General features: G+C 40.2%; 2 protein-coding genes across 3 annotated transcripts; one reads left to right on the plus strand and one right to left on the minus strand.

Moving 5' to 3' along the window:
- Positions 1 to 14: 14 nt before the first annotated feature.
- On the minus strand, positions 15 to 14,802 carry LOC125900346 (ribosome quality control complex subunit NEMF-like). Its single transcript, XM_049595273.1, has 33 exons — positions 14,665 to 14,802; positions 14,103 to 14,178; positions 13,918 to 13,986; positions 11,707 to 11,809; positions 11,014 to 11,139; positions 10,763 to 10,911; positions 10,577 to 10,644; positions 10,382 to 10,471; positions 10,176 to 10,249; positions 10,021 to 10,091; positions 9,841 to 9,916; positions 9,594 to 9,734; positions 9,213 to 9,421; positions 7,577 to 7,750; positions 7,416 to 7,479; positions 7,078 to 7,166; positions 6,882 to 6,985; positions 6,720 to 6,782; positions 6,489 to 6,601; positions 6,240 to 6,297; positions 6,071 to 6,129; positions 5,871 to 5,991; positions 5,532 to 5,793; positions 5,396 to 5,438; positions 5,266 to 5,315; positions 4,925 to 5,081; positions 3,615 to 3,692; positions 3,238 to 3,456; positions 3,088 to 3,123; positions 2,863 to 2,969; positions 2,739 to 2,782; positions 2,552 to 2,631; positions 15 to 574 (listed from the first exon to the last, which is right to left on the minus strand). The coding sequence occupies exons 2-33, from the start codon at positions 14,159 to 14,161 to the stop codon at positions 497 to 499; spliced, it is 3,234 nt and encodes a 1,077-aa protein (XP_049451230.1). The 5' UTR covers positions 14,162 to 14,178; positions 14,665 to 14,802; the 3' UTR covers positions 15 to 496.
- On the plus strand, positions 14,186 to 23,983 carry LOC125900348 (MAPK/MAK/MRK overlapping kinase-like). 2 transcript variants are annotated; one of them, XM_049595275.1, is made up of 12 exons: positions 14,186 to 14,677; positions 17,210 to 17,324; positions 17,704 to 17,793; positions 17,886 to 17,956; positions 18,054 to 18,132; positions 18,214 to 18,262; positions 18,364 to 18,542; positions 19,405 to 19,506; positions 19,641 to 19,814; positions 19,951 to 20,110; positions 20,198 to 20,395; positions 20,646 to 23,983. In XM_049595275.1, exons 1-12 carry the CDS (start codon positions 14,494 to 14,496, stop codon positions 20,721 to 20,723), a joined length of 1,479 nt encoding a protein of 492 aa, XP_049451232.1. In that variant the 5' UTR covers positions 14,186 to 14,493; the 3' UTR covers positions 20,724 to 23,983. The 2 variants fall into 2 exon arrangements, with proteins under 2 accessions (XP_049451232.1, XP_049451234.1); XM_049595277.1 differs by lacking the exon at positions 14,186 to 14,677 and adding an exon at positions 14,924 to 15,107.
- The last annotated feature ends 61 nt before the right edge of the window (positions 23,984 to 24,044 follow it).

Below are 24,044 nucleotides of genomic sequence, written 5' to 3' on the forward strand. Positions count from 1 at the left end.
TATATATATAGGTATATATAGGTATTTATATGTTTGTGAGAAAATGTGTGGGTTCTTTATTCTGCAAGAGGCTTATAAAGTCTTCTAAATCGTCATGAGTGGCTCCTGTAGCATTTAATTTTTTTATTTAATCAATAACTTAAATTGTGAGTGTATTGGATGTTGAGCCACATTGCACTGAGATGCCTAATGTCAGTAGGGCTTTGTTTGTATTTGCCTGGTTTGCACAATGTTCTCTTGGTGTTTTTTATTGTAGAATACAATGCATACTGTTAATTCGTACTCAAAGAATAAACACATTCTGCTCAGCTTTGTTAATTTACATGTTTTCATTTCAAACAAATTGTTGGTCAACAAATACAATCAATATTTAAAATAAAATTATTGATATCCAAACGGGGGAACTGTACTGTGGTGATCAGATCTTAGCCTGTAACGGTCTTGCTTGTAATATAGATGAAGTTGGCAGAGTCCCACAGGTCTGTGTTTACCCATCTCATTTCTTCTTGGCAGCGAGCAGATTTGGAGCAGACACTTTAACTTTGCCAGGCATGTTTCTGGATAGATCAGCGTCCTGCAACACACAACTCTAATTGTAACATCAAGAAAACAAACTACCCAGTGATTAGGGCTGCAAGCAATGAGGACTGATTACAAACAAATCAATTGTTTAGTCTGTAAATTGTCAGAAAACATTGAAAAATGGCCAATATAAAAAAAGTATATATCATAAAGAAGTCATATAATAGCATGCCATTAAAAAATATCAGTCATAGTACACTGTCAAAATTTAAGTACAGTATGCTGTTTAAAAAAAATAAATAAATAAAAAATACAGTAAGTCATAATAAAAAGTCATTGTGTTGTATGCCATAAAAATTTCATGAATCAATTTATTTTTCACATTAATTCTTAAGGTACAATTCCAGTGAAACAGTGCCATAGTATTGTATGTCACAAAATTGTGGTATAGTATGTCATCCCAAATCATGAAAAAAAGTCACAGTATAGTATGTCGTCCAAAACCATGAAAAAAAGTCATAGTATAGTATGTCGTCCCAAACCATGAAAAAAAGTCATAGTATAGTATGTCGTCCCAAACCATGAAAAAAAGTCATAGTATAGTGTGTCATCCAAAACCATGAAAAAAAGTCATAGTATAGTATGTCGTCCCAAACCATGAAAAAAAGTCATAGTATAGTATGTCGTCCCAAACCATGAAAAAAAAGTCATAGTATAGTATGTCGTCCCAAACCATGAAAAAAAGTCATAGTATAGTATGCTGTCCCAAATCACGCAAAAAAGTCATAGTATATTATGTCGTCCCAAATCATGAAAAAAAGTCATAGTATAGTGTGTCGTCCAAAACCATGAAAAAAAGTCATAGTATAGCATGTCGTCCAAAACCATGAAAAAAAGTCATAGTATAGTATGTCGTCCCAAACCATGAAAAAAAGTCATAGTATAGTATGTCGTCCCAAACCATGAAAAAAAGTCATAGTATAGTATGCTGTCCCAAATCACGCAAAAAAGTCATAGTATATTATGTCGTCCCAAACCATGAAAAAAAGTCATAGTATAGTGTGTCGTCCAAAACCATGAAAAAAAGTCATAGTATAGTATGTCGTCCCAAATCATGAAAAAAAGTCATAGTATAGTGTGTCGTCCAAAACCATGAAAAAAAGTCATAGTATAGTATGTCGTCCCAAATCACGCAAAAAAAGTCATAGTATAGTATGTCGTCCAAAACCATGAAAAAAAGTCATAGTACAGTCTGTCGTCCAAAATCGTGAAAAAAGTTATAGTATGTCGTCAAAATGTGATTAGAAAAACTGAGACTGTAGTATGTTATAATAAATTTGATAAAAAATTCATCGAATAGTATGTTGTAAAAAATGTGAACAGTCATAGTATAGTAAGTCGTATAAACGTACTATAAAAGTTAGATTATAGTCTGTCGTTAAAATGTGTTTAAAAAAAAAAGTGTCAAAAAATGTTATTGTATTGTATGCCATGAAAATATCATGGTATGGTATGTAAAAATAACAGCATAGTATAGTATGTCATAAAAAAGTCATAGTATAATGTGTTTCAAAAAAATGTATAATTTGTAAAAAAAAAAATGTCATTGTATATCAAAAAAAGTCATACTACAGTGTAACTTAAAGAACTCATAGTATAATGTCCTAATAAATGTCATAGCATAGTATGTCAAAAAAGTCATAGCATAGTCTGTTACTAAAAAAAAAGTCACAGTATAGTATGCCATTAAGAGAGTCATAGTATAGTGTGTCATAAAAACATTATAGTATGTTACGTCATAAAAATTTTGAGCCCTGAGGTAGTAAAAGCTTTTTAAATGACCCTCTTGACTGCCTCAGATTTCTTCAACAATGCTGTTAGAAACATTTCATAAAATAGTATGCTGTAGAAATGTCATAGTATAGCATTACATAAATTGTGTTATCAAAAATTCAGTCATAGTCATAGTATAGTATGTCATTAAAAATATAACATAGTACACCGCGAAAAAAGCAGTTAACTTCTTTACCTTGACGCTGCGGAACAGGTCTTTCTCTCTGGTTGAGGCATCTTTTGCTTTCATAAAGCTAAAAACTGCAGTGCGTGCAGCTGGTAGGGACAAGAAAATCAATCAATCAATTCCAAAAGCAATAACTGTCACTGTAAAAACAATCAGCAGAGGCTTTATGAATATTAGAACAGATCACTTTTCTTACCTTTTCCTTTCTTCTGAGAGCCTGGTGTCAGTTTCACCTTGTGTCTGTGTGAAACAAATGACTCAGTTAGCCCCTGCAAGCCTCACTTTGTCTCCCACACACACAGAAAGGTAATGGCACGTACTTGTAGTTGGATAGGGCGGTGTATGGAGCACACACTGGCACAGCAAACAGCAGCACGTCTTCAGAATGAGGCTGTCCTGTCAGAGAGGTGAGCAGATTCTCGGCTTCCTGAGGCAGCACAAAGGAAAACTGAAGTTAGACTAATGCATTGGTAAACTTGTTGGTGGGTTCAAATGAGGCAGAATTAACATGTATTTGTCCCCAAAATGTTCCTGAATTATTCCACCTCTGCTCCAGGGTTGTCCTGGTCCACTTCATCCTCCTGAAAGAGAGGAAACCATTGATGGAAGTTTTTTTAAACAAGGTTTAAAGGAGGGATCACCAGACAAATACTACATATCAGACACTGGTGTTTGATCTTCACTGCGTCACGTACCTTGTCCTCCTGGTCAGCAGGACCTCCCTCCTCTCCAGGCTGTCTCCCCTCATCACCCTCTGCTCCTCCTGTCTGCTCTGGTTTCTTGGCTGCAGCCTCCACATTACGAGGTTTCGGAGGTTGTTTCTGAGGGGCTGGTTTCCTCACAGGTTCGTCTTTCCCTTTCCCCTTCTTTCCTTTCTTCCCTTTATCCTTCTCCTCCTTCGCAGAACCTGCTGACTACAGAAGAAAAGCAGTTATACTGTTAACGGGAGTGTGCACATGACAACTGTAAAGACCTGAGTTACACCTGCTACTGAAATCTTTGCAGATGGCATAATTGTTATGTCACTGCACAGTACATAGTAACGCTGGGTGCATTTTTTATTCATCCTCACCCCGAGCAGCTGCATCATCAGCTCCCTATCCTCTTCATCCTGGTCTCTGTACTTCTCTTTGATCTTCTTTAACTTGTTCTGCGGTGACAACAGGAAACAAAGACAGAAACAACACAGTATCGGATCAGTTAAGGTTCACGGTTGATCCTTCTGATAAACATGTAACGCAATAGGTATTGTTCAAAAACTCTGTAAGTTTTAATATATGTTGGATTTTATTAGTTTTATCTCTTCTAAATTGTGTTTCCTTTGAAGATCTTTAAACATAAAAGCTCCATTTTGGGGGGTTTTGAAATCAATTTAAAAAAAAAAAACATCTCAAGACTTTCTAGGGGGCTGCAACTAATGAAATGTAACTCACTGTATATAAAACAAATGGGAAAGGGAAGGAAACCAAGGTATAACAGAAGAGGAATGGGAGGAGTTGTTTGAACTACAATGGAAAACTACAAGTTTAGCATCATGGAGAGAGTTGTGCGGGAAAACCTTATTAGGTTTTTCATTCATTTCATTGTTCCTGAGTCACTATATCAAATGTTCAAACAGCTGGAGACGATGTGGGTTCTCCGATGCCAATTATTATCACATATTCTGGTCTTGTCCATCATTAATTCCTTTCTGGCAGGAGGGTTATATAGTTGTGCAAGAAGTGGACATTCCATTCAAACTAGAGACCCTATATTTGGGCACCTTGCCTCACCTCTCATGAGAGATATCCGTTTCGGATTCTAAGCGCTGCTAGCAGGCAAGCTATTGCGAGAAAGTGGCTAAAGCCAGCAATACCAACAGCTAATGATTAGACTGACATTACATATGACATCTGTAGGATGGAACGGATTATTTTTCTATTAGACTGCAACAGGATAAGTTCTTTGTTTGTTTAAGTTGAATTTATGTCCTTTTGAGTTATTTTACTTTACTTTTAATTGTTTTTTCATCCTTGTTTGTAGTGATTAGAGTATCATGAAGACAGATCCCATTCAACATCAACATTCTGGTTCGTATATGGAGTTCAGTTTCTTTTTAGTATTTGTTTTTCTATGTTCATACCTGTATTTATATTTACTTTATCGGTCCATTTTGGCTCCTGTATTACACACTCTAACACTTCTATTTTACTTTTTGCTAGACAGGACTGTAAGTGCTTTGAATATGATTAAGCTGTCTGACTGTACCCTGAAGTATCTAAATAAAAAGAGAATTAAAAAAAAAAGAAAAAAAAAGCATCCTGTTTTTTAGAAGTTGTATTACTATGATTCAGATTTAGTCCTGAGAACTGAACATCTTATCTTATCAAACTCCTCTCTCACCCTTTGGCCTCTCTTTGGTGGCTGCTGGGAGGGGCCTCCTCCTCCTCCTCCTCCTCCACCTTTGGATCCCTGATCGACTGCTGATCCAGCGGACAAAGTCTCCGTCTTCTCCTCAGTGTCGCAACCTTCCTGTTTCTGCTTCTTCTTCTTCTCTTCTCTAGTGGCAAAAACAAAATACACCAGAGGATTAAATCAGTGACTGGACACTCAGAAATGTTGCCTGCATGTTGTTTGTCTCAACACTACCTGTTGCTGAAAGCCTCTTTAGTTTGTGGTATGAGCTCAACAGGAAGAAGGACATGCTTAACTTTAATTTGTTGTATTTCATTCAGTTTATTCACCTTCTCTGCTTGGCACTCATGTGTTTCCTCCCCTGTGAATCTGCCTCAGCCTGAAGAGAAATTAATTACTTACATTAAATGAAACACTGTGTTATATATGCAATACATGTGGCCTGAGATGATGCATTACCTGCGTGGTCACTTCTTTTTTGAAACCAGGGTTCTGAGCACTCCTAGAAACAAGGAGAGACGATTTCATTAAGTACGTTGAGCATGTAGAAAGCTGGGAAAGTGTTTGTTCCGGTGTGAAGCAGAGGAAACTTTACCTGCTGGGCTGTAAATGTGAGAGGGAGATGGTTGTATCTGGAAAGCTGAATTCTTCGCTTTCTTCATTCTTCACCTCCTTTTCCTCCCCGCTGTCTTCATCTCCACCCTCCTCTTCCTCCGCCTCCATGTCATCCTGCTCTGTCTGCATCGTCTTTGCGTTTGACGTGGGCTCCCCAGGAACAGCAGCGCCCTCATCCCGCTTAGCCGTGTTTCCATTTCCATCTCTTTCCTCACCCTGATCCTCGTTACCGCTGTCCTCACCTGCAAAGGCAACAGAGTCAGCTGATTGTAGCTGCTGCATACACGGTTAATAAAGTCAATCATTTGGTGTACGCTACCTATTAGCTCCTCTCCCTCCTCTAAGAGCTCAGCAGTTCTAGATGTGGCGTCCTCAATGTCCTCCTCTACAGTCTTCACCTTTCTCTCCCCTCGGTGCCGAAACACACTCTGGTCGTCGACCTGCGCGGGGACAACTTGAAACTTAGCTGTTTTAAGACAACGAGCTAAACACGTACTCACAGCTGATCATGGTATTTACCTTGAAGAGGAATCCGAAACCCATGATCAAGTAAGAGGGTGGCAGAAAGTTTTTCTTTCCTGGGAGGAAATATGTCAAATGTCAGACATCATAATCAACAAATACACTTCTCATATTTGGCTCCGGTGCCTTATAAAATGCTCACAAGTTATATTTTAGTGCGTCCTACCTCTTATCATGAAGCTTCCAGTGGTCAGGTACTCTCCGGTGGGAGCCGTCTTAGACACCTGAACACAAATAATGAATATAACACCGCTAATTAATATTAAATAATACCAACAATTCTATCTGACAACACACTTGCTTCTTGGCTTGTTAGCAGCAAATATGCTACCTTGTTTTAACCCTAACTCCAGCAACCCCTTTGAGCCTGTCATTTAATTTGAAATGTATGGCATGAGTAAGACTGACGACTCACCTGATGATGATGAACCCACCAAGCGCTGGTGATGATCTTGGCGTCCCAAGCAGCGCTGTAGCACACGGACATAGTGCCAGCTTCTGTCAGGGTACGAGGAGGGATGGGGTCACCTGGAACAGGAAGTGGAGAGACCAAGAGGACTTACAAATGAGCTGAAAAAGTAACATTAGGTATGCTGATGAGCTGAAAACATTCAGTCAAATAGTGGAGGGAAATGCACAGGTTTACCTGAGGGGTTTTTGATGACGCAGCTCGTCGCTCCGTGGAGGTCAGCATGAACATAGATATCACCTGACAAAGTAAACGCACACATGAGGGGATGAACCAGCTCCATTTTGAAGGTACTTTACCTTTTCAAGGTAAGAGCGTGTGTGTAAGTTCATTAACTACCTGCTCGGAGGTAGCGTTTGACAATCATCTCGTTCTGCTGCTGGTCCCGTCCGGCGATGACGAGGTAATTCTCTGAGCTGATGAACCATAAGAACTTCTCAAACCTGCCAAAAGGGGGAGAAATGACTGAGAGAATAAAACAGGTTCCACTGCATCAAAGTCTGAATATGTAAAGGTAGACATGGTGGAGTCTTACCAGTAGACTTTTCTGGCCTTCTGAATGGTGGTCACAGTCTGAACCTCTTTTAGTGTCTGCTGTGTTTTTTTCTCTGCAGATTTCATGGCCTTGAATGACATGAAAATAGATGAGAAATAGATGACGAAAGCTGTCTTGTGTCAATACACTGCAGCTGGTTACAACCAGTGTTCCTCAGAAACACAAATACAGGTCTTGCTTTGGTCTTAAAGATGCTGATCAGAAAATAATTTGTCACCTTAACCTTTACACTGAACTAAATCCTGAGTTTGCATGCGGGTAAACGTTTACGCTTCCTGTGCCTTTAACCAGAGTGTAGAGTCAGACAGTTTTCATACCTTATCTGCTGCTTCGATGGTTTTATGTTCCTTCTTCTCAGCGCTGCGTTTGAAGTCATAGTACCTAAAAAAAAACAAAAAGACATGCTCCATCAGCTGTAGAAACAACACTTTTCAAACGTAATGTTCTGTATCTAAAGGATTACAGGGTGTGAACATACTTTTTGGCATTGGCATAGGCAGACAGGCCAAGATCCACATCCACTAACATGGGCTTGTTCTTCTGCACCTTCTTGTTCTGTCCTTTGTCTTTATTTTTGTTTTTCTTCCCTTTCTCCTCCACCACATCTTTTTTCTCTTCCTCTTCCTGGTCTTCCTCAGAAATATATGGATTCCTAGAGGGAAAAAGACCAACACGAGACAAATGGTGTAACAATGACTAGAGTGGTCTGTGGGAGTTTTTCACCAGTTATCAAACAGTCCTCAATTTAATACTAATACATAAATACATATAAACATGAGCAAACAAGACCATCGGCAAGAAGACTGGCTATTATAGTTATTGTTAATGCCTGTTCTCAGTTCCAATGCTCCACAAAATCAGATGAAACAGGCAGACCATAAGAGCCTATGTTTACATTTTCCCAGGCAAACTTTTGCAAAGAGTAGAACATAGTCAGTTCAAAGGAAGCAAGAGGAGGTTTTTGTTTAGAGAATTTTATTTCTGACACTATATTCTGTGGGTATGGATGATACTGGGGCAGGAACAGCAAAGGGAAAAAGAAAATAATTAACCGAAGGACAAAAAAAAGCTACAAGGGACAGTAATACAGCACAGGCAAAAACAGCACACAACTTAACCTTGGTCAGTGATTCAACAGATGGAGAGACTTGTGGGATTTAAAAGGAATCAAAACCGATCCTGAACTGGTCCTCTATTAATCTTACATAGCCAAAAATAGATACATTAGCTCCCTGCTGTTTCAAAAAAACAAAAAAAACACTAGTGAAGTAAAAATAAGTAACTTCTTTTTTCATTCGCTTCCAAAACAAATGCACTAGGGCTGCGGCCTAATAGTCGACAGACAGAGTCAGTCAGACAGGAGTCACATTACAAACCAATCACAGCCGACAGATATCTTTCACTTCTTCTGTAAATATTCAGTCTGACAAATACAGAAAAGTTGATCATGTTAGTGCAGGGCTACCCAGAGCTTTACATCTGTCCCACAGACGATAGGCCTACAACACTTATCAGAAGATCTTATTAGAAGATCAGCTATGCACTCACGATTTTATGTAAACAGGCTATACGGTGCTTGTTAAGGTTGCTTAGATGCAACCTGCTGCTGCACTCTTGAAAGCCGGCGCAAAAAAGGCACAAGAGTAGTAACCTGCGGTTATCACACAGGCAGGAAATCCAAAGTGTGGGATCATTTTGAGAAGGTGAAGGACGAACCCAAGGTGATATGTAAACTCATCTTCATTGGTCGACTACAAACATGATGTATCATCTGAAACATGGAAGTAGCTACATGCCCATTAGCCACTTAGCACAATCATTACTGCTTTGCCGACAGCGTCATTAACAGGAGGCTCGCTCAGTGTGTGACGTGCACTTGTAGATAAAATATAGGCCTATATTAATGAAGGTTCATTAGTACGGTTTTGTATTTCTCTGTAATGTAGCACAGTGTTGACAATGTTACTGATACTATTCTTTCTCACACCTTCAACTCAAACCGTTTTGTTTCCCCACCCAAAATATATAATTTAATAATTAAATTGATATTGTAAACATGCGGATGACAAGTCAACGTTCCTTGTAGCTGCTTTAAGTGTATGAGATGGTCTTACTTTAAAAGCATGGTGATATGGTTGGTCTGCAGCTTCAGCTCCTTGATGGCACAGGCCACCGGATCTCCAGCAGCTTGAGCCTCTTTGACGATAATGCCGATCTCAGTCCAGTCCACCTGATTTGCCAGTGCGCTGCGCACCACCTGCAGCGCCCTCTCTACAATATGCAGGTTCATCTCCACCAGCTCACCCTTCAGTCTGTCCACCTCCTGCAACACACAAGACAAGACTACTTGTATTTCAGCAATGTCAAGATAAACTAGCTGACCTAATTCTTCTCAGCAACACCAACATTATTCACAAGTACATACACATGGGAAAGCACGTGCCACACTGTGCAGCATTTACAGCAAACAAACCCAACAGCTGGCTGTAACTGACCTGTGCTTGGTGCAAGGCCTCCAGTCTCTGCTCGTGGTCCCTCTTTACGTTTTCCAACTTCTTAAGAGCATGTTTCTCCTGCTGCAGGGCTTTCATGTCAATCTTCTGACTCTCCATCTTAGAAAAGAACTCATCCACTGCCTGAGAGAGAGGGTCACATTGCATTCATATCGCAGTCTTACTAAAAGTCTGAATTTACATTGTCAAGGAGAAAGGATCATTATTATCTCACCATGACAATATTTACCTTGTCAAAACTATCAAACTCCAAATAGGGGCTCTTTGCATGCTGGGCAAAGAGGAATGGGTGGAATTCATCATATCTGTAAGAAGACATCAACATGAATCGACAAACTGTATTATTAAAAAAAACAGCTGAATAAAGTATTTTTGGTAGCAATTATGTGAAAAACAAAGCCAGACATACGTGAGCAATTCTTCACTGGGTTTGCCAGGAGTTAAGCTTGGTTTCTTCTCACTCTTCTGAATGATGTAACCCTTGAATTAAACAAAGTAGTTTGTAAATATAATACATTTATTACAGGATCTCAACATAAAGACTCCTCGTGAAAAACAACTTACTTTGCCACTGAAGTTCTCAGTTTTTTCCATGTAGGTTTCAGCAATCTGCAGAGCTTCCAGGATTTTTGGTGCAACTGAAAAAGCAGTAAGATTTCATACAGTATTTACAAATAAAAAATACAATCTCAAAGTAGAACTGCTACATCCACTTCTCTGCTACTGCCATTAATCATAAGACCATAGTAACCTTTATTTCTCTGGCATACCTTGTGCAGCATCGACTTGGGTGTCAACTTTGGCAGAGCCTGGTAGCCCTGCCTCTATCAGACTGTGTTCTATTAGAGTGGCTCCATAGGCTGAAGAGGGTGTTTGGAAAGAACACAAAACATGGTTCAGTCTGTTCATTCATATGATAATGTATGACATATAAACTTAAGTGTATCAGCTGTCTGACTACTTACGAAGGTGAGGGTTCAGGACCCTTTTCACTTGGTCTCCATTCTGTGCTTGGCTGAGGATTTCAGTGAGTCTGTGTAAAAAAGCACAAGAGAAAATTACTTTATGTACTCGTACAGGAATAGTATATGTTTACTGAGTTACGGACGGATGTTCAAAAATTCAACAAACACATGTAAAGATGTAGTTACCGCTCTAAACTGATGAGGGGTTCAGGGGGTCGGGCGCTCTCCACAGGGTACCGCTCTCTAACAGCAATCTTAACGTCTTCTGCCTCTGCTGTACGAAACCGCAGCAGGTTCAGGATGGTGTACTCGTGGTCTGCGAGAATGACGTTACCCTGAAGGTGGATATACACAAACACATTGGCATGTATCAAAGTGATGGTTCAGGATCAGGGCTGATGTAATCTGAAGTTTGATATCTCACACTGTTTTCTCACCCTGTCATACAGTTCAACAATCAAGTGGTAGGCAGCCTCGTCTGAGCCAAACTGGATGTCGACAATCCTGTCGATACCGAGCTGCTTAATCTGGGTCAACCGCCGTGTCTTCAGGTGTTTTCGACACTAGGGAGAAAGTTGCTTTAAAAGTTTGGTTTCATTACAACTTATACATGAATAAACAAAGACAGGAAAATCACAACAGAAACAAGCTAGTACTGATATTGACATAAATATAAAATCTGTATGGATTGATTAAAATTGTCCGGTTGATGTTCGCCACACTGGATTTCAAGGAAAACAAGGGTTTATATGGAATTCTCAGTAAAATCTGACTTGAATCACAAATCAAATATTATAAAAGCCAACAATAGGGTGAAATTGTCACTGTCAGTTGATCTATCAATTATTTTCTCAATTAATTGATCAGTTGTTTGGTCTATGAATTGTCAGAAAATGTTGCAAAATGTCGATCAGTGTTTTTAAAAGCCAACAATTTTGTCCACAAGATATTCCGTTTATTGTCATGGAGGAGTAAAGAAACCAGAAAATATTCAGATTTAAGAGCCTGGGATCAGTGAATTTTGACTTTCTTTCTTAAAAAAAAAAAAACTCAAACCAATTAATCAATTATCAAATTAGTTGGCAATTAATTTAATAGTTGACAACTAATGATAAACAAGATGTTCTTACTTTCATGGCAAAGCCCGAAGGCATCATGTTCTTGGGCCATTCGAAGTCTGTAGAGTGAATACGCGTCCCAGATTCAATCAGGAGAATAGCTTTGCTGTCAGGCCTGAGACAAAAAAAATTACACTGAGTTATACATACTGACTGACAGTGTTGGAATATAATTAAGTATATTAAGTTCTATACTTAAAGGTCCAGTGTGCAGGATCTGGGGGGATATACTGGCAAAAATGGAATATAATATTGTAAGTAGTTCTTTAGTGTAAGTTCTTTAGTGTTCTTTAGTGTAAGTTTTCTTTAGTGTAAAGTAACCTGTAAATGAGAATTGTCCTGTTTTTATACCTACATAATAACATTTATATTCCTCATCTACGGATATCTCCATGTTGCACCGCAATTAGTGTACAGTAGCCCAAAACAGACAACAGTGTTTGCAAACTTTAAAACCCAGCAGAATGAGCAGCTAAGTTTCACTTTCAATGTGAGGGACGTTCTGCTGCTCCATCTCTGCTCCGAGTGTGCTCTGTGCTCTGACAGTGTGATGCTTTAAATAATAAATAAAGGTTTTATATTCCAATAGTGCTCCTAATGAATGGTCCAGCTACAAAAAATAGAAAATATTCATTCATTCATCTTCTAACCGCTTCATCCTCTTGAGGGTCGCGGGGGGGCTGGAGCCTATCCCAGCTACATCGGGCGAGAGGCAGGGTACACCCTGGACAGGTCACCAGACTATCGCAGGGCTGACACATAGAGACAGACAACCATTCACACTCACATTCACACCTACGGACAATTTAGAGTCACCAATTAACCTGCATGTCTTTGGACTGTGGGAGGAAGCCGGAGTGCCCGGAGAGAACCCACGCTGACACGGGGAGAACATGCAAACTCCACACAGAAGGGCTCCCACGCCCGGGATTGAACCAGCAACCCTCTTGCTGTGAGGCGAGAGTGCTAACCACCACACCACCGTGCCGCCCAGTAGAAAATATATTTCTGGCAAATCAAACACTGGCTCTAGATAAGAGTTAGTTAGTTAGCAGCCCCTCAGCGATGGGCAGCTTTGCAAAAACACTGATCTATTAACATGAAACTGCTTCATTCAGTGTTTTCACCAGTCTAGATCACCGGATCCATTTGTTTTTGAGAGGAAGAGACCAGTGCAGATAATTCGGCTCCTGGTAAAAACCTCCTGAACATCTGGATCTAAGTTATCAGATACAGAAGGTGAGTATACATTAGCAGGTACTGGGCTAACGGCCCGTTTGTGACAAGCTGAACAGCATCATGAAACTGCTTTACTCACTGGACTCACTAGTTTAATCACCAGGTCCATTTGTTTTGAAGAGGAAGAGACCTCTGCGGTTCATTCAGCTCCTGGTAAAACCCTCCTAAACAATGATCACTGAAGGAATCTTAACCGAGAGTTCACGCTTGGCACATGGCAGAAGTTTCAGCTGGTTGCAATGTGCAATCCTCACCACTAGATGCCACTAAATCCTGCACACGGTTCCTTTAAGTACAATTTTGGGGTACTTGTACTTGAATACTTCCATTACATGCTACTTTATACTTTGACTACAGTGCATTTCAGAGGAACATTCTGCACTTTATTCTATGATAGATACTTTGCAGATAATCACCAGGTCCATTTGTTTTGAAGAGAAAGAGACCTCTGCGGTTCATTCAGCTCCTGGTAAAACCCTCCTAAACAATGATCACTGAAGGAATCTTAACCGAGAGTTCACGCTTGGCACATGGCAGAAGTTTCAGCTGGTTGCAATGTGCAATCCTCACCACTAGATGCCACTAAATCCTGCACACGGTTCCTTTAAGTACAATTTTGGGGTACTTGTACTTGAATACTTCCATTGCATGCTACTTTATACTTTGACTACAGTGCATTTCAGAGGAACATTCTGCACTTTATTCTATGACAGATACTTTACAGATTTTGCATACAAAACATAAGGTAGGCTTGTAAAATGTCAGCCAAAGAACAAATCTGCATAATGCCTTCTTTGTGAGTTATATGTTAGTGATAACACTTCCTTACGTACAAGTAATTATTACCAGAATTTCCAAAGCAGGACTTTTATTTGTAATTTGAGTATCTTCATATCGTGGTATTGCTACTTTCCTGGAGAGTCATGCCATATGAAAACCATAACAGTGAAACTTTTGTAGTCAAGTTTATCAAACTGTCCTCACTTTTGCAGACGGATGAGATACGTCTTGTTGTCGATGTCATACACGTTGTTTACTCTCATGCCAATGTAGCTGTGAAAGAACGAAGCAAAGTCAATGAATGGCTGATAAACATTTGTATCTGTAAATCCACATTAGCGATGGTTAGCTTAGCCACCCGGCTACAGGCGCTAACACATGTCACCTACTTGGCATTTATCTCGGCAATAACTGCCCGGATGTCCACGGTGGTGAATCTTGTTTTCATGGTGACCTAACAGCTGACTACAGTTAGAAAAAGAAATTAAAACACTGAGAAATTCACATTTCTAGTGCAGCATCAGCAAGGAAAACATGCAGGGAGTTTCTGAGCATGCGCGCGAATGATAAGTTTAACGGAAGCCGATGTGGAGCGAAAAGGAGCAGGTCCACGCCTTTTCCTCACACTAGACGTGAAAGCATTGATTGTGTACGGGATGCACTGGTGCCTGGTAACGTTATGCTGTGACATGAATGCAGGGGACCTGTGCAGCTCTTGCGGGGACTGTCTCTAGATATTACTAAGCTCATGTGAGGCTCTTTAGCATTAAAAGTGCACTAATGATGCACTACTCCAACTGGCTCATAGGCGTGAAAAACAGGGCAAGCCTTCGAAATGCATGCAAAACACCACCTAACACCGACTGGAACAGCAGGGGAAATGTTGTCGACATGCAGAACAACAACCCGCAGCCAAATGAAAAGACATCCGAGCTAGCGGTCGCCACCCACCTCTGGAAAAAAGGTAAGGAGGTGGATTATGAAGCTGTAAAAACCACCGTTGCGTCAAATATCAGGGCCTGTAGCGATTAAAAAGCATGACTGGCCTTTTTTTCTATAAATAGCAGAGCACATTGTGTTGCGTTGTTGCTTTTAAATGTGAATATTTCCAGCGGTGAGGGCAGAGGGAGTCAGACAGTCAGCCGGAGTTTCCAGTTTCCTCCTCAGGTCAGAGTGGAGGGCGAAGGCGTGCTCCGTTACCAAGGCGACGGTCAGCTAACAGGGCTGCTAGCGGGGCTAGGCTAGCACCCGTAATGCGACTTTCGTGTCCTTTTGACACCTCGACACGCAACGAACTTACATTTTTTTACCCTCGCATTGTGATGTATTGTCATGATGTGCATGTAATGGATGATCGACACACATGCGGCGGCTAAGACACAAAGGGATGCATCGTAAGTTGAGTTAACGGCTGAGCAGAGTGATGACAGGTCTGACAGGCGGTCGCACGTCGTTGAGGTTTCTCCAAAGATTTCTGTCCTGTGTTTGCTAGCTGTTTCTATCTTTGATGGAAGCTAGCTGTGGCTTAACTGCGTTATTAACTGGCTATACTTGTATTTGAAACACATGCAGCGACTGTAGAGGTCTTGTAATAACGGCAAAACAATAATTTTAAACAACACCAGCATTCAGATGGGCTATTCTGTACACACACAGTTCAGATTGTTAACGTGTAGCTTGGTAAAGGGAAAGCTTTTCAATGCTTTTGGATGCTCTTTCAGACAACTGTGTCCTTAAACTGAACATCAAGTTAGTTATCTTTACATTAAACAATTAGCTTTAGGTGATAAAGCTGCAGTCATTAGATGATAAGCAGCAGTGCGATAACTGAATAATATTCCAAGCAAAGTTTACAAAAATTCAACCAAGAAAATAACCAGCAGATAATACAAAATAATTTTTTAGTTGCAGCCATGGGCGAGTTATGAGACAGTGGGGCCCGGGGCACAGACATGCTGGAGGCCCCACCACCTCTCCTCAATAGAAGCAAAACACACAGACTTTATAATTCTTCAGCCTTTTTTGTTGTTTTGCATCTTTTTGTAGCCATCATGCATATCTCTGTAGTTTTTGTCTGTGGTCGTTTTGCATCTCTTTGTGGTCATCTTGAATCTCTTCTTAGTCTTTTTTATTTATTTATTTTTTATCTTTTGCAGGTATTTTGCATCTCATTGTAGTCGTTTTGTGTCTCTGTGGTTGTTTTGCCCCCTTTTTTATAGTCATTGTACCTCTCTTTGTGTCTCTTTGCAGTTGTTTTGCATTACTTTGTGGTCATTTTGTGTGCTTTTGTGGTTGATTTTCCCCATTTCATAGTTGTCGTCATTTTAAATCCCTTTGTAGGCATTTGGAATCTCTTTGCAGCAGGTTTACATCTCATTGTAGACGTTTTGTGTCTCTTTGCAGTTGTTTTGCATCTGCATTTAGTCATTTTGTGTCTCTTTGTAGACATTAGGGGTGGGGAAAAAATCGATACAGCACAGTATCATGATATTTTTATGTGGCGATATCGTATCATCACACAGTGCAGGGTATCATTTTTTTATCATCTATGTTATTAATGTTACAAATACAAATTAAACTTCAGTTAGCCTAGTAGAATAATACATGTAATTGCTATTTCAGTCCACCAGATACATTTTGCTGCTGCAAATAAATGGCTTAGGTGAGATGAATAGAATGAAAACTTTATCTTATTAGATAAAACAGATGTTGACAAAGTTGTCCTTTGGGGACATCATTTACTGTTGAGAAAAAGGTAATAAATCACAATATATTGCAGTGTATTTTATCACATTACTCAGCATATGGCAACATATTTAAAATCGTAGTAATATTGTATCGTAACTTAAGTGTTGTGATAATATTGTGTCATGGATCCTCTGGTGATTCCTGTCCCTAGTAGTCAAATTATGTTTCTTGATGGTTATTTTGAGTCTTTATGGTAAGCACGTATTAATTTGAGTGACAATTTGCAGGTGAAGGCCAGTGGGCCCTCACACTTGGGCCCCTGGGCCTGTGCCCACTAGGCTCATTCATTAATCCAATCATTGTTGCAGCCCTGTTTTGCACAAAGTAGTTTGTTAAACGGAGTCTTGATTGAATGTACAGCCAAAATGATTGGTAGATTAATCCGTTTTCTACAGAAAACTAAAGAAACATTTTTAGTTAGTCCCTGTCTCTAAAATGTGAATATTTGCTGCCCTCCATAATCAACTGAAGGTCTTTGGACAAAGACAAATCAATAATGAAAATATTAATTGGTCGCAGCCTAAAATGAATGTAGGGATTCCAGCTGTGACTCTGAAAATTCAAATTCCTTTTCCCCATAAAATAACCACAGGCTTTAATGTGGTTGGTGTGGTGGTGTTCAGGTACTCACACATACTCACACATTTCAACTGATATTCATTATTAATATTCTAGAAACATGTTCATGCAAAACCTTCCCCTTTATCATACTTTGTCTTTCTTTTTTTTATTTTGTATTTTTGCACAGGCTACAAAACAATCAAGAAGATCGGGGAGGGCACATTTTCAGAGGTGGTGAAAACTCAGAGCCTGAAAGATGGGAAGTTCTACGCATGTAAAACCATGAAGCAGACAATTAACAGGTGTGTATTCTGCAATTGAACATTTCCCTGTGCACAGGCAATCAGTGGTGCATACAGTATCATAGTCTGCTGTGTATGAACGCTTGTAACTGGAGTCAGCAGCTTGACACCCCTTTTGCCTTAAGTATCCTATTAGATGTCGGCTTACTCTGCCTTTGACCTTGTAGTGATGAGGTAACAGCAGACGACTCTGCTTGAAATCTGAGTCTGTGCACTGGTTTTTATAACTGTGCCCTTTAAATCTGTCATTTGTCGTGTTAAATTTTTACATTCTCCATACACAGCAGCAGATATGCAGTTTTACTATGCAGTTTATAAAATTGTATGCATACACCTGTCAGATTAAATGTGCAAATGTCATCTGCTCTCTGTCATAAAGTCTGGAGCAGGCCAACAACCTGCGGGAAGTCCAGGCCATGAAGAGACTGAGCCCACATGCAAATATCATCCAGCTGCATGAACTGATTTAGTGAGTACAGAGTGTTGTCTGTTGTGAAGTTAATGTATCGCCTAAAGCTAGTTTCATGTGGTATGTCATGTTAATCTAATACAATGTTTCAGTGACAAAGAAACTGGAACTGTGTCTTTGATTTGTGAGCTGATGGAGATGAACATCTATGAGTTCATACAAGGTACGTCTGCAAGTATGAGCATGTAATAAATCATGGTAAGGATGATCAGGGACGTCCTGATGATAGTTGATTGCTATTGATTCCTCATTCCCATCAGGAAGAGAAACACCACTGCCTGATCACACAGTAAAGAACTACATGTACCAGCTTTGCAAGTCACTTGAACACATGCACAGGTATGAAACAGCTTCAGTTTGTAAAACAAAATGTAAACTATGCTGAGATAGTTTCCCCTCATCTTCCTTTTTATTTTTCAGCTGTGGGATCTTTCACCGAGACGTGAAGCCGGAAAACATTCTCATCAAAGTGAGATGCGTCATTATCATAATTGGCTTTACAGAAACATAACAGTGGTAATCTGCTTTTGTCTCATACATATTTTAATAAATATTGTTTACAAATTGCAGCAAAGTGGTCTCAAGCTTGGTGACTTTGGCTCATGTCGGAGCGTATACTCCAAGCCCCCGCACACAGAGTACATCTCCACACGCTGGTACAGAGCGCCAGAGTGCCTCCTCACCGATGGGTACTATGGCCTAAAGATGGACATGTGGAGTGCTGGTTGTGTCTTCTTTGAGATCATGAGGTACCTTTGCAAGGGAAGGGTGCAGGGCTTCATCTGTTATACCTGAACTGAGCAAAAGTTCATGAGTAAATTAGTCACAACACTTTTTATGGGGAGACACTACGGGTGAAAACAGTTTTTTTCATGCACTGGTCAAGTTAAAGATTTTGGGCTCTTCTTCCATATCAGTCTTCTTTGAGACTAGGTGTTTATTTTAGTTCAGATTTCTGTTCTGGAAAAGTCTGCAAAAAGCGCATATTTAATGAGATAACATCTCATGTGCGTAAGTAAACATACAATTTCTGAGAACTTGTAATACAAAAACTACCTTTATGTATCCGAGTTTTTTTCCTTATACTCTGAGCAAGAAATCTCCACTTCAGTAGCACTTTCATACACCAAACTTTCCAGTTTTATTCCTATCTATATTCTGAATATTGTTTCAGAGGTATGTGTTCATGTCTCAGCCAGAGCCTGATTTATATAACATTTCATTCCTAAAAACCTGGTGAAATTGGATTTTTTTAAGGCTGATTTATGTAGTGATAAAAAGAGAAACCTTTGACTTTAATATGTCAAAAAAAAAGAAACAAGAACCTGAATCTGGTGTTATCCAATGTTCAGATTTCTGTTCTGGAAGTAAATGCAAATTATTTAATTAGACAATGCCTCATTTACATATTTAAACAAAATTTAAGAAAACTTGTAATCCAAAAAATAATATTTAAGTAATCGACTTGGGAAGTTTCATGGTGATATCTGATAGTGGAGAGTTTTACCATATCTGATGGACCTGTCCACCACCGCGGGCTTAAACAAATCTTACACAAATACTATGTAAATAGTTTTGTTGTCTCAGTCAGATACCTGTGTGTGTTTTCAGTTTGAATCCTCTCTTTCCTGGAACCAATGAGCTGGACCAGATTGCCAAGATCCATGACGTGTTGGGGACACCAGATCAAAGTATCCTCCACAAGTTCAAGCAGTAGGTGTTCCACCTAAAATATGTTGTTTGAAGAGTGTGTGTCTTTGTTACAGAAACACCACACATAATTTTTGAATATCAAACTTTTATGTGAGAGGAAAACAAAGACTTCTTGTGGTGTCTTAATCTGGCAGGTCTAGAGCGATGCAATTCAACTTCCCCCCGAGAAAAGGCAGCGGCATCTCACGGTTAGTCCCTCACTGCCCGGCTCCAGCTCTGTCACTGCTCTATCAGATGCTCGCCTATGACCCTGATGAACGCATCACTGCAGAAACAGCCCTGCGGCACACGTACTTCAGGGAAGTCAGGTAAATAAGGAACAATTCATCACCTTGTAACTCTAAATGTAGATGACAAAATTACCAGCTTTGTTGGAAAGACAAACTGTGGAGACACCGGTCTTTTGTTTTAAATGCGTATATCCTGTCCTTTTTTTTCTCTCAGGCTGGCAGAGAAGAAAGCCGAGACTCTTCACAGAGTTTCTGGGACTGTGGGTGGAGTAGAAAGCAGTGGCACACACAACTCCTTAGACCACATCTGGCGCCCAGCCAGACTAGGCAAACAGCTGAGGGGAAGACACACAAGGCAAACCCCTTTAATGAGCGTAAGTCAAAGTTCAAGTCAACTGATGTAAAATGTCCAAAGAAATATGAACACAGCTGTTCTCATCTGACACTTCCTCCCTCTTCAGCACAACATGAAGCATGTAGCAGAGCCCCTCATCCGACGGAACATCCCTCATTATCCCGCAGAGCTGCCCAAACTCAACATGGTCGTACCAGGACCGCAGATCTCCTTCCCAGCCTCCACTATGCCCTCATATACTGTAACCCACCGGGGCACACTGCCAACCATCACATCGAAAAAGTGCCAGTCACGGTTGGTCAAGGTAAACACAGGAGTGCCACACACACTTCAGGCTTTTAACATTTTTTTGAGTCTCATTTCACTTAGGAAAGTCAAATCTACCAAGGGTACTGTGGGGATTAAGTAAAACACAGCTGACAAGTTTGTCTTGCGTAACAGATGTTTTATAAATGCAAGAGGATCGTCACGTTAATATAACCAAAAAGTGCCTTGGCAGTGCTTCCATTAAAGGCTTGGATTTGGCATTCAGGCTGCATTTCCTCTCTTCACAGCCCCGGGATGAGTCACACTGCAATGCTTTCAAGACCTTCTACATGCCACCTCTGGATCGGAAACATGGAGGCTACTGAGAGCCAAAAACACTTTAACGTTTGATTTAAAAAAAAAAAAAGCCTCTTACAACAGGACAGACCTGTAACTGTTAAACACATTGTGGAGAGGACAATGTTTGGACAGGCCTGATGATGAAATCTGTAAAGCAACACAAACATGTCTGACAAAAGAAATGCAACAAAGACCGCCAAGCCTGTCATCTTACCAGTTACCACTGCTACATCACAACTATTCAGTCCTCGTTGTAATGATGAAATTCAATGTGATATCTACATGATCAATATTAGAGTCTGTCATATTATGTTGGGTTGAGAGTGTGTAGTTTAGTTATAACCTCAGTTTTACTTGACCTAGTCAGGTGTTATATGTTTACAACTGTTTAGGAATATACTTCCATCTGAGCATATTACACAAGCTAAGCAATAACATATCTGGCAAGTGAACAGCCGATTATGCCGCAGCCCTGCGAGGCCAATGAGGGGGGAAATAATTCTGGTGATCCATTTTCTAATTCTGATTTAAACAGTTTTCTGTCCTGTGTTTCTGGTTTAAGAACAGGTTTTGCCAGGACAATCTTTCTGATCTGGTGAAGAGGGAGCTGAGCCGAAAGGCAAAGCTTTCGATTTACTGGTCCATCTACGTCCCAACCCTCACCTACAGTATGGTCATGAGCTCTGGGTAGTGACCGAAAGAATGAGATCACGGATACAAGTGGCTGAAATGAGTTTCCTCAGAAGGGTGGCTCAGCCTTAGAGATAGGGTGAGGAGCTCTGAGCTCTGGAGGGAGCTCGGAGTAGAGCCGCTGCTCCTTCGGGTCGATCTTGGCACAACCGTTTTTTTCACCCATTTTAAGCCATAAGCACAGGACAGAGAACAGTTTAGATCAGATGTAGAAATGGATAACCTTTTTTTCTCATTTGCCTCTCAGGACTTCCATACATTTACCATTGGTGAATGAAATGGCAAAAACATCTTTGATGGGAAACATAGTCAGCTTCCTGGAAAGTAATAGTGCCTCTAAAAGGTCACCACACCCCTCGGACTGGTTCTCGTATCATTTTACAATTTTTAATTAACAAATTATGGACACCAATTCTATAACTAAGTGCAACTGTAAGATGCAAAATATGTTCCAAGTATTCATCACCCTTACTGTGACACACCTTAAATATGACCACGTTTAAATAATCAGTTGAGTGAGATAACTGGTATGTAACTGTGGTGTAACAAGGGAAAATCTGAAGTTCCAACAGCTGGTTAGTCAATGTCCTGGTAAAACCTTTGCCCTTAAGACATTTCAAATAAACCCCCAACAAAATATTAAAAACTATGACTCTTGGAGAGAATATTTTAAACCACACTGGAGTATGTTAATATCCTGAAGTGGCCAAGTCAGAGCCCACACCTCAGTTCAATCTAGAATTTATGGCAGGACTTTGACCAAATACTACACACAGTGACTAATTAATCAGCCGTGATTAAAAGTTGTAGAGCAATAAACTCAGAGGGTGGTGCTGAACACTTTTTTATAGGCACTGTATACTTGTGATAGTCTCATTTAAATAGCTGTGAACAAACTCGCCGGGACAAACTGATTTGTAGGGCAACAGTCTTCCGGTGCTACGGTAAACAGCAAAAACATTCACATGAAGTGCTTCACAATTACTTTAAGCAACAACATGATCTTTGGAGAAGTATTTTACAGGCACGTTCCCTGGGTGCAACAAAGTTGGAACAGTTCATAACAAACTTTTAGATCAGTCATATATGTGAAAACATCTGTATTTTATATGGCCTTAAGAACGTCCTGATTTTTTTTAATGTTTAAAACATATCTCAGCCAGCACCCTCACTCAAAGCATTGTGGCTTAAAAAAAACAAGCACCATCTCGTCCTGAGCTGTGAGCTCGTTAAAATCGACTGTGACTCAGTCTGCACTTTATTGTGTTGGTTATTGTGACACATAATCAGAGTGAGGAAGTTAAGTGTCATTTTTACAATGTCATCATTAACCTGCATTGCAAATGCTTGAATCTTTTACATTATGTCTGCACGACCTCCTGACACAAACATGTTGAGTAGAAATTGATGAGAATTGAAATTCTTTTTTAATTCAAGTGGGAAATGTGAACTTCGAAAATATATTTGCTACACCAACTTTTTGTCCAGTGTAAGGGGTCGCTGAAGTCTTTGTAGCATCAATGATTGGTTATCACATAAAATAAAGTACATGAATACTGCAGTTGGGAAAAACGTCTTTGTTGAATCTCAAGTTTCTTATCTGAAATGTCTGTTAGGAAGAAAATCGGAGGATATAAAGCTCCATGTTTTCTTCTCAGGATCCTTTTCATTGTGCTAACCTATGCTTCCTCACATCGTCGAAGGCTACTAAATGAAGGCTGGGACACAATATCATATTGCATCATTGGGGTACACCATGCGCAGTAAAGTCTTGTCTGCACCTGCCAATAGGCTCAATAGTTGGTGCTGTATCATAGATTGTCGGGATGATTCACTGAGGCATCCGTGGTCAGCCTTGTTGGAATATGTTTTGTTTGAAAAATAAACACATGGGTGACAACTGAAACAAAAGCTTGCTACGTGAAAACATTATTGCATATCGGCCACCATCCATTCTACCACACCCAAAGAACACCTGAGCGGACACCATCCCTTTATTCCTAGCGCTATCTGCTGTGACCCTCTAACGTCGCAGCTTCAGTTACATTGCACATGTGCCATACCCCGAAGCTCCCATGGGGTCATAGACAGTGTCCCAGCTTTCTTCCAATAGCCTTGGCATCCTGCCTCCTTCCATGACCCAGAGATTGTTCTCTCTTCACCATTATGGAGGATCATCCAATCCTTTAAACGCACATCAAGAAGACAAGGAGAGAGGAGGCTTCAGGAGGAGCTCAGAGCTAGGAAACACGTGTATCTTACGTGGACGTCGTTCATCAAGTGGCTTGTCTTATAAATGCCGTACTTTAACATGTGGCACAGTAAGTGACGTCACTATGAAACCTAGGATCTTCATGAGGAAGCATTGGCTACTCCATCCTCACGTCTCTTCACTGGAAGGAGTGAAGATGCAAGGAAGAGACGCGAGTGAGGGAAGGGAGGAGATACGTTAGCATAATGAAAAGCAGCCTCGGTGTTTGTTGTGACTTTGGCATACAGGGAGCTTGTATGAAGTCTTTGAAGACTCAATCGTTGTCTTCCTGAGCTTCAAAGACGCTCCTTTCATGCAACTTAAGCACTTTTTTGACAATGTAAGCAATTTCCACACCAGGTCTGTTGTGTAAATAGAGTACATGTGGGTGCACAAAAAAGGAACA

Source organism: Epinephelus fuscoguttatus, linkage group LG14 (genome assembly GCF_011397635.1).
Source record: "Epinephelus fuscoguttatus linkage group LG14, E.fuscoguttatus.final_Chr_v1".
NCBI classification, from domain to species: domain Eukaryota; kingdom Metazoa; phylum Chordata; class Actinopteri; order Perciformes; family Serranidae; genus Epinephelus; species Epinephelus fuscoguttatus.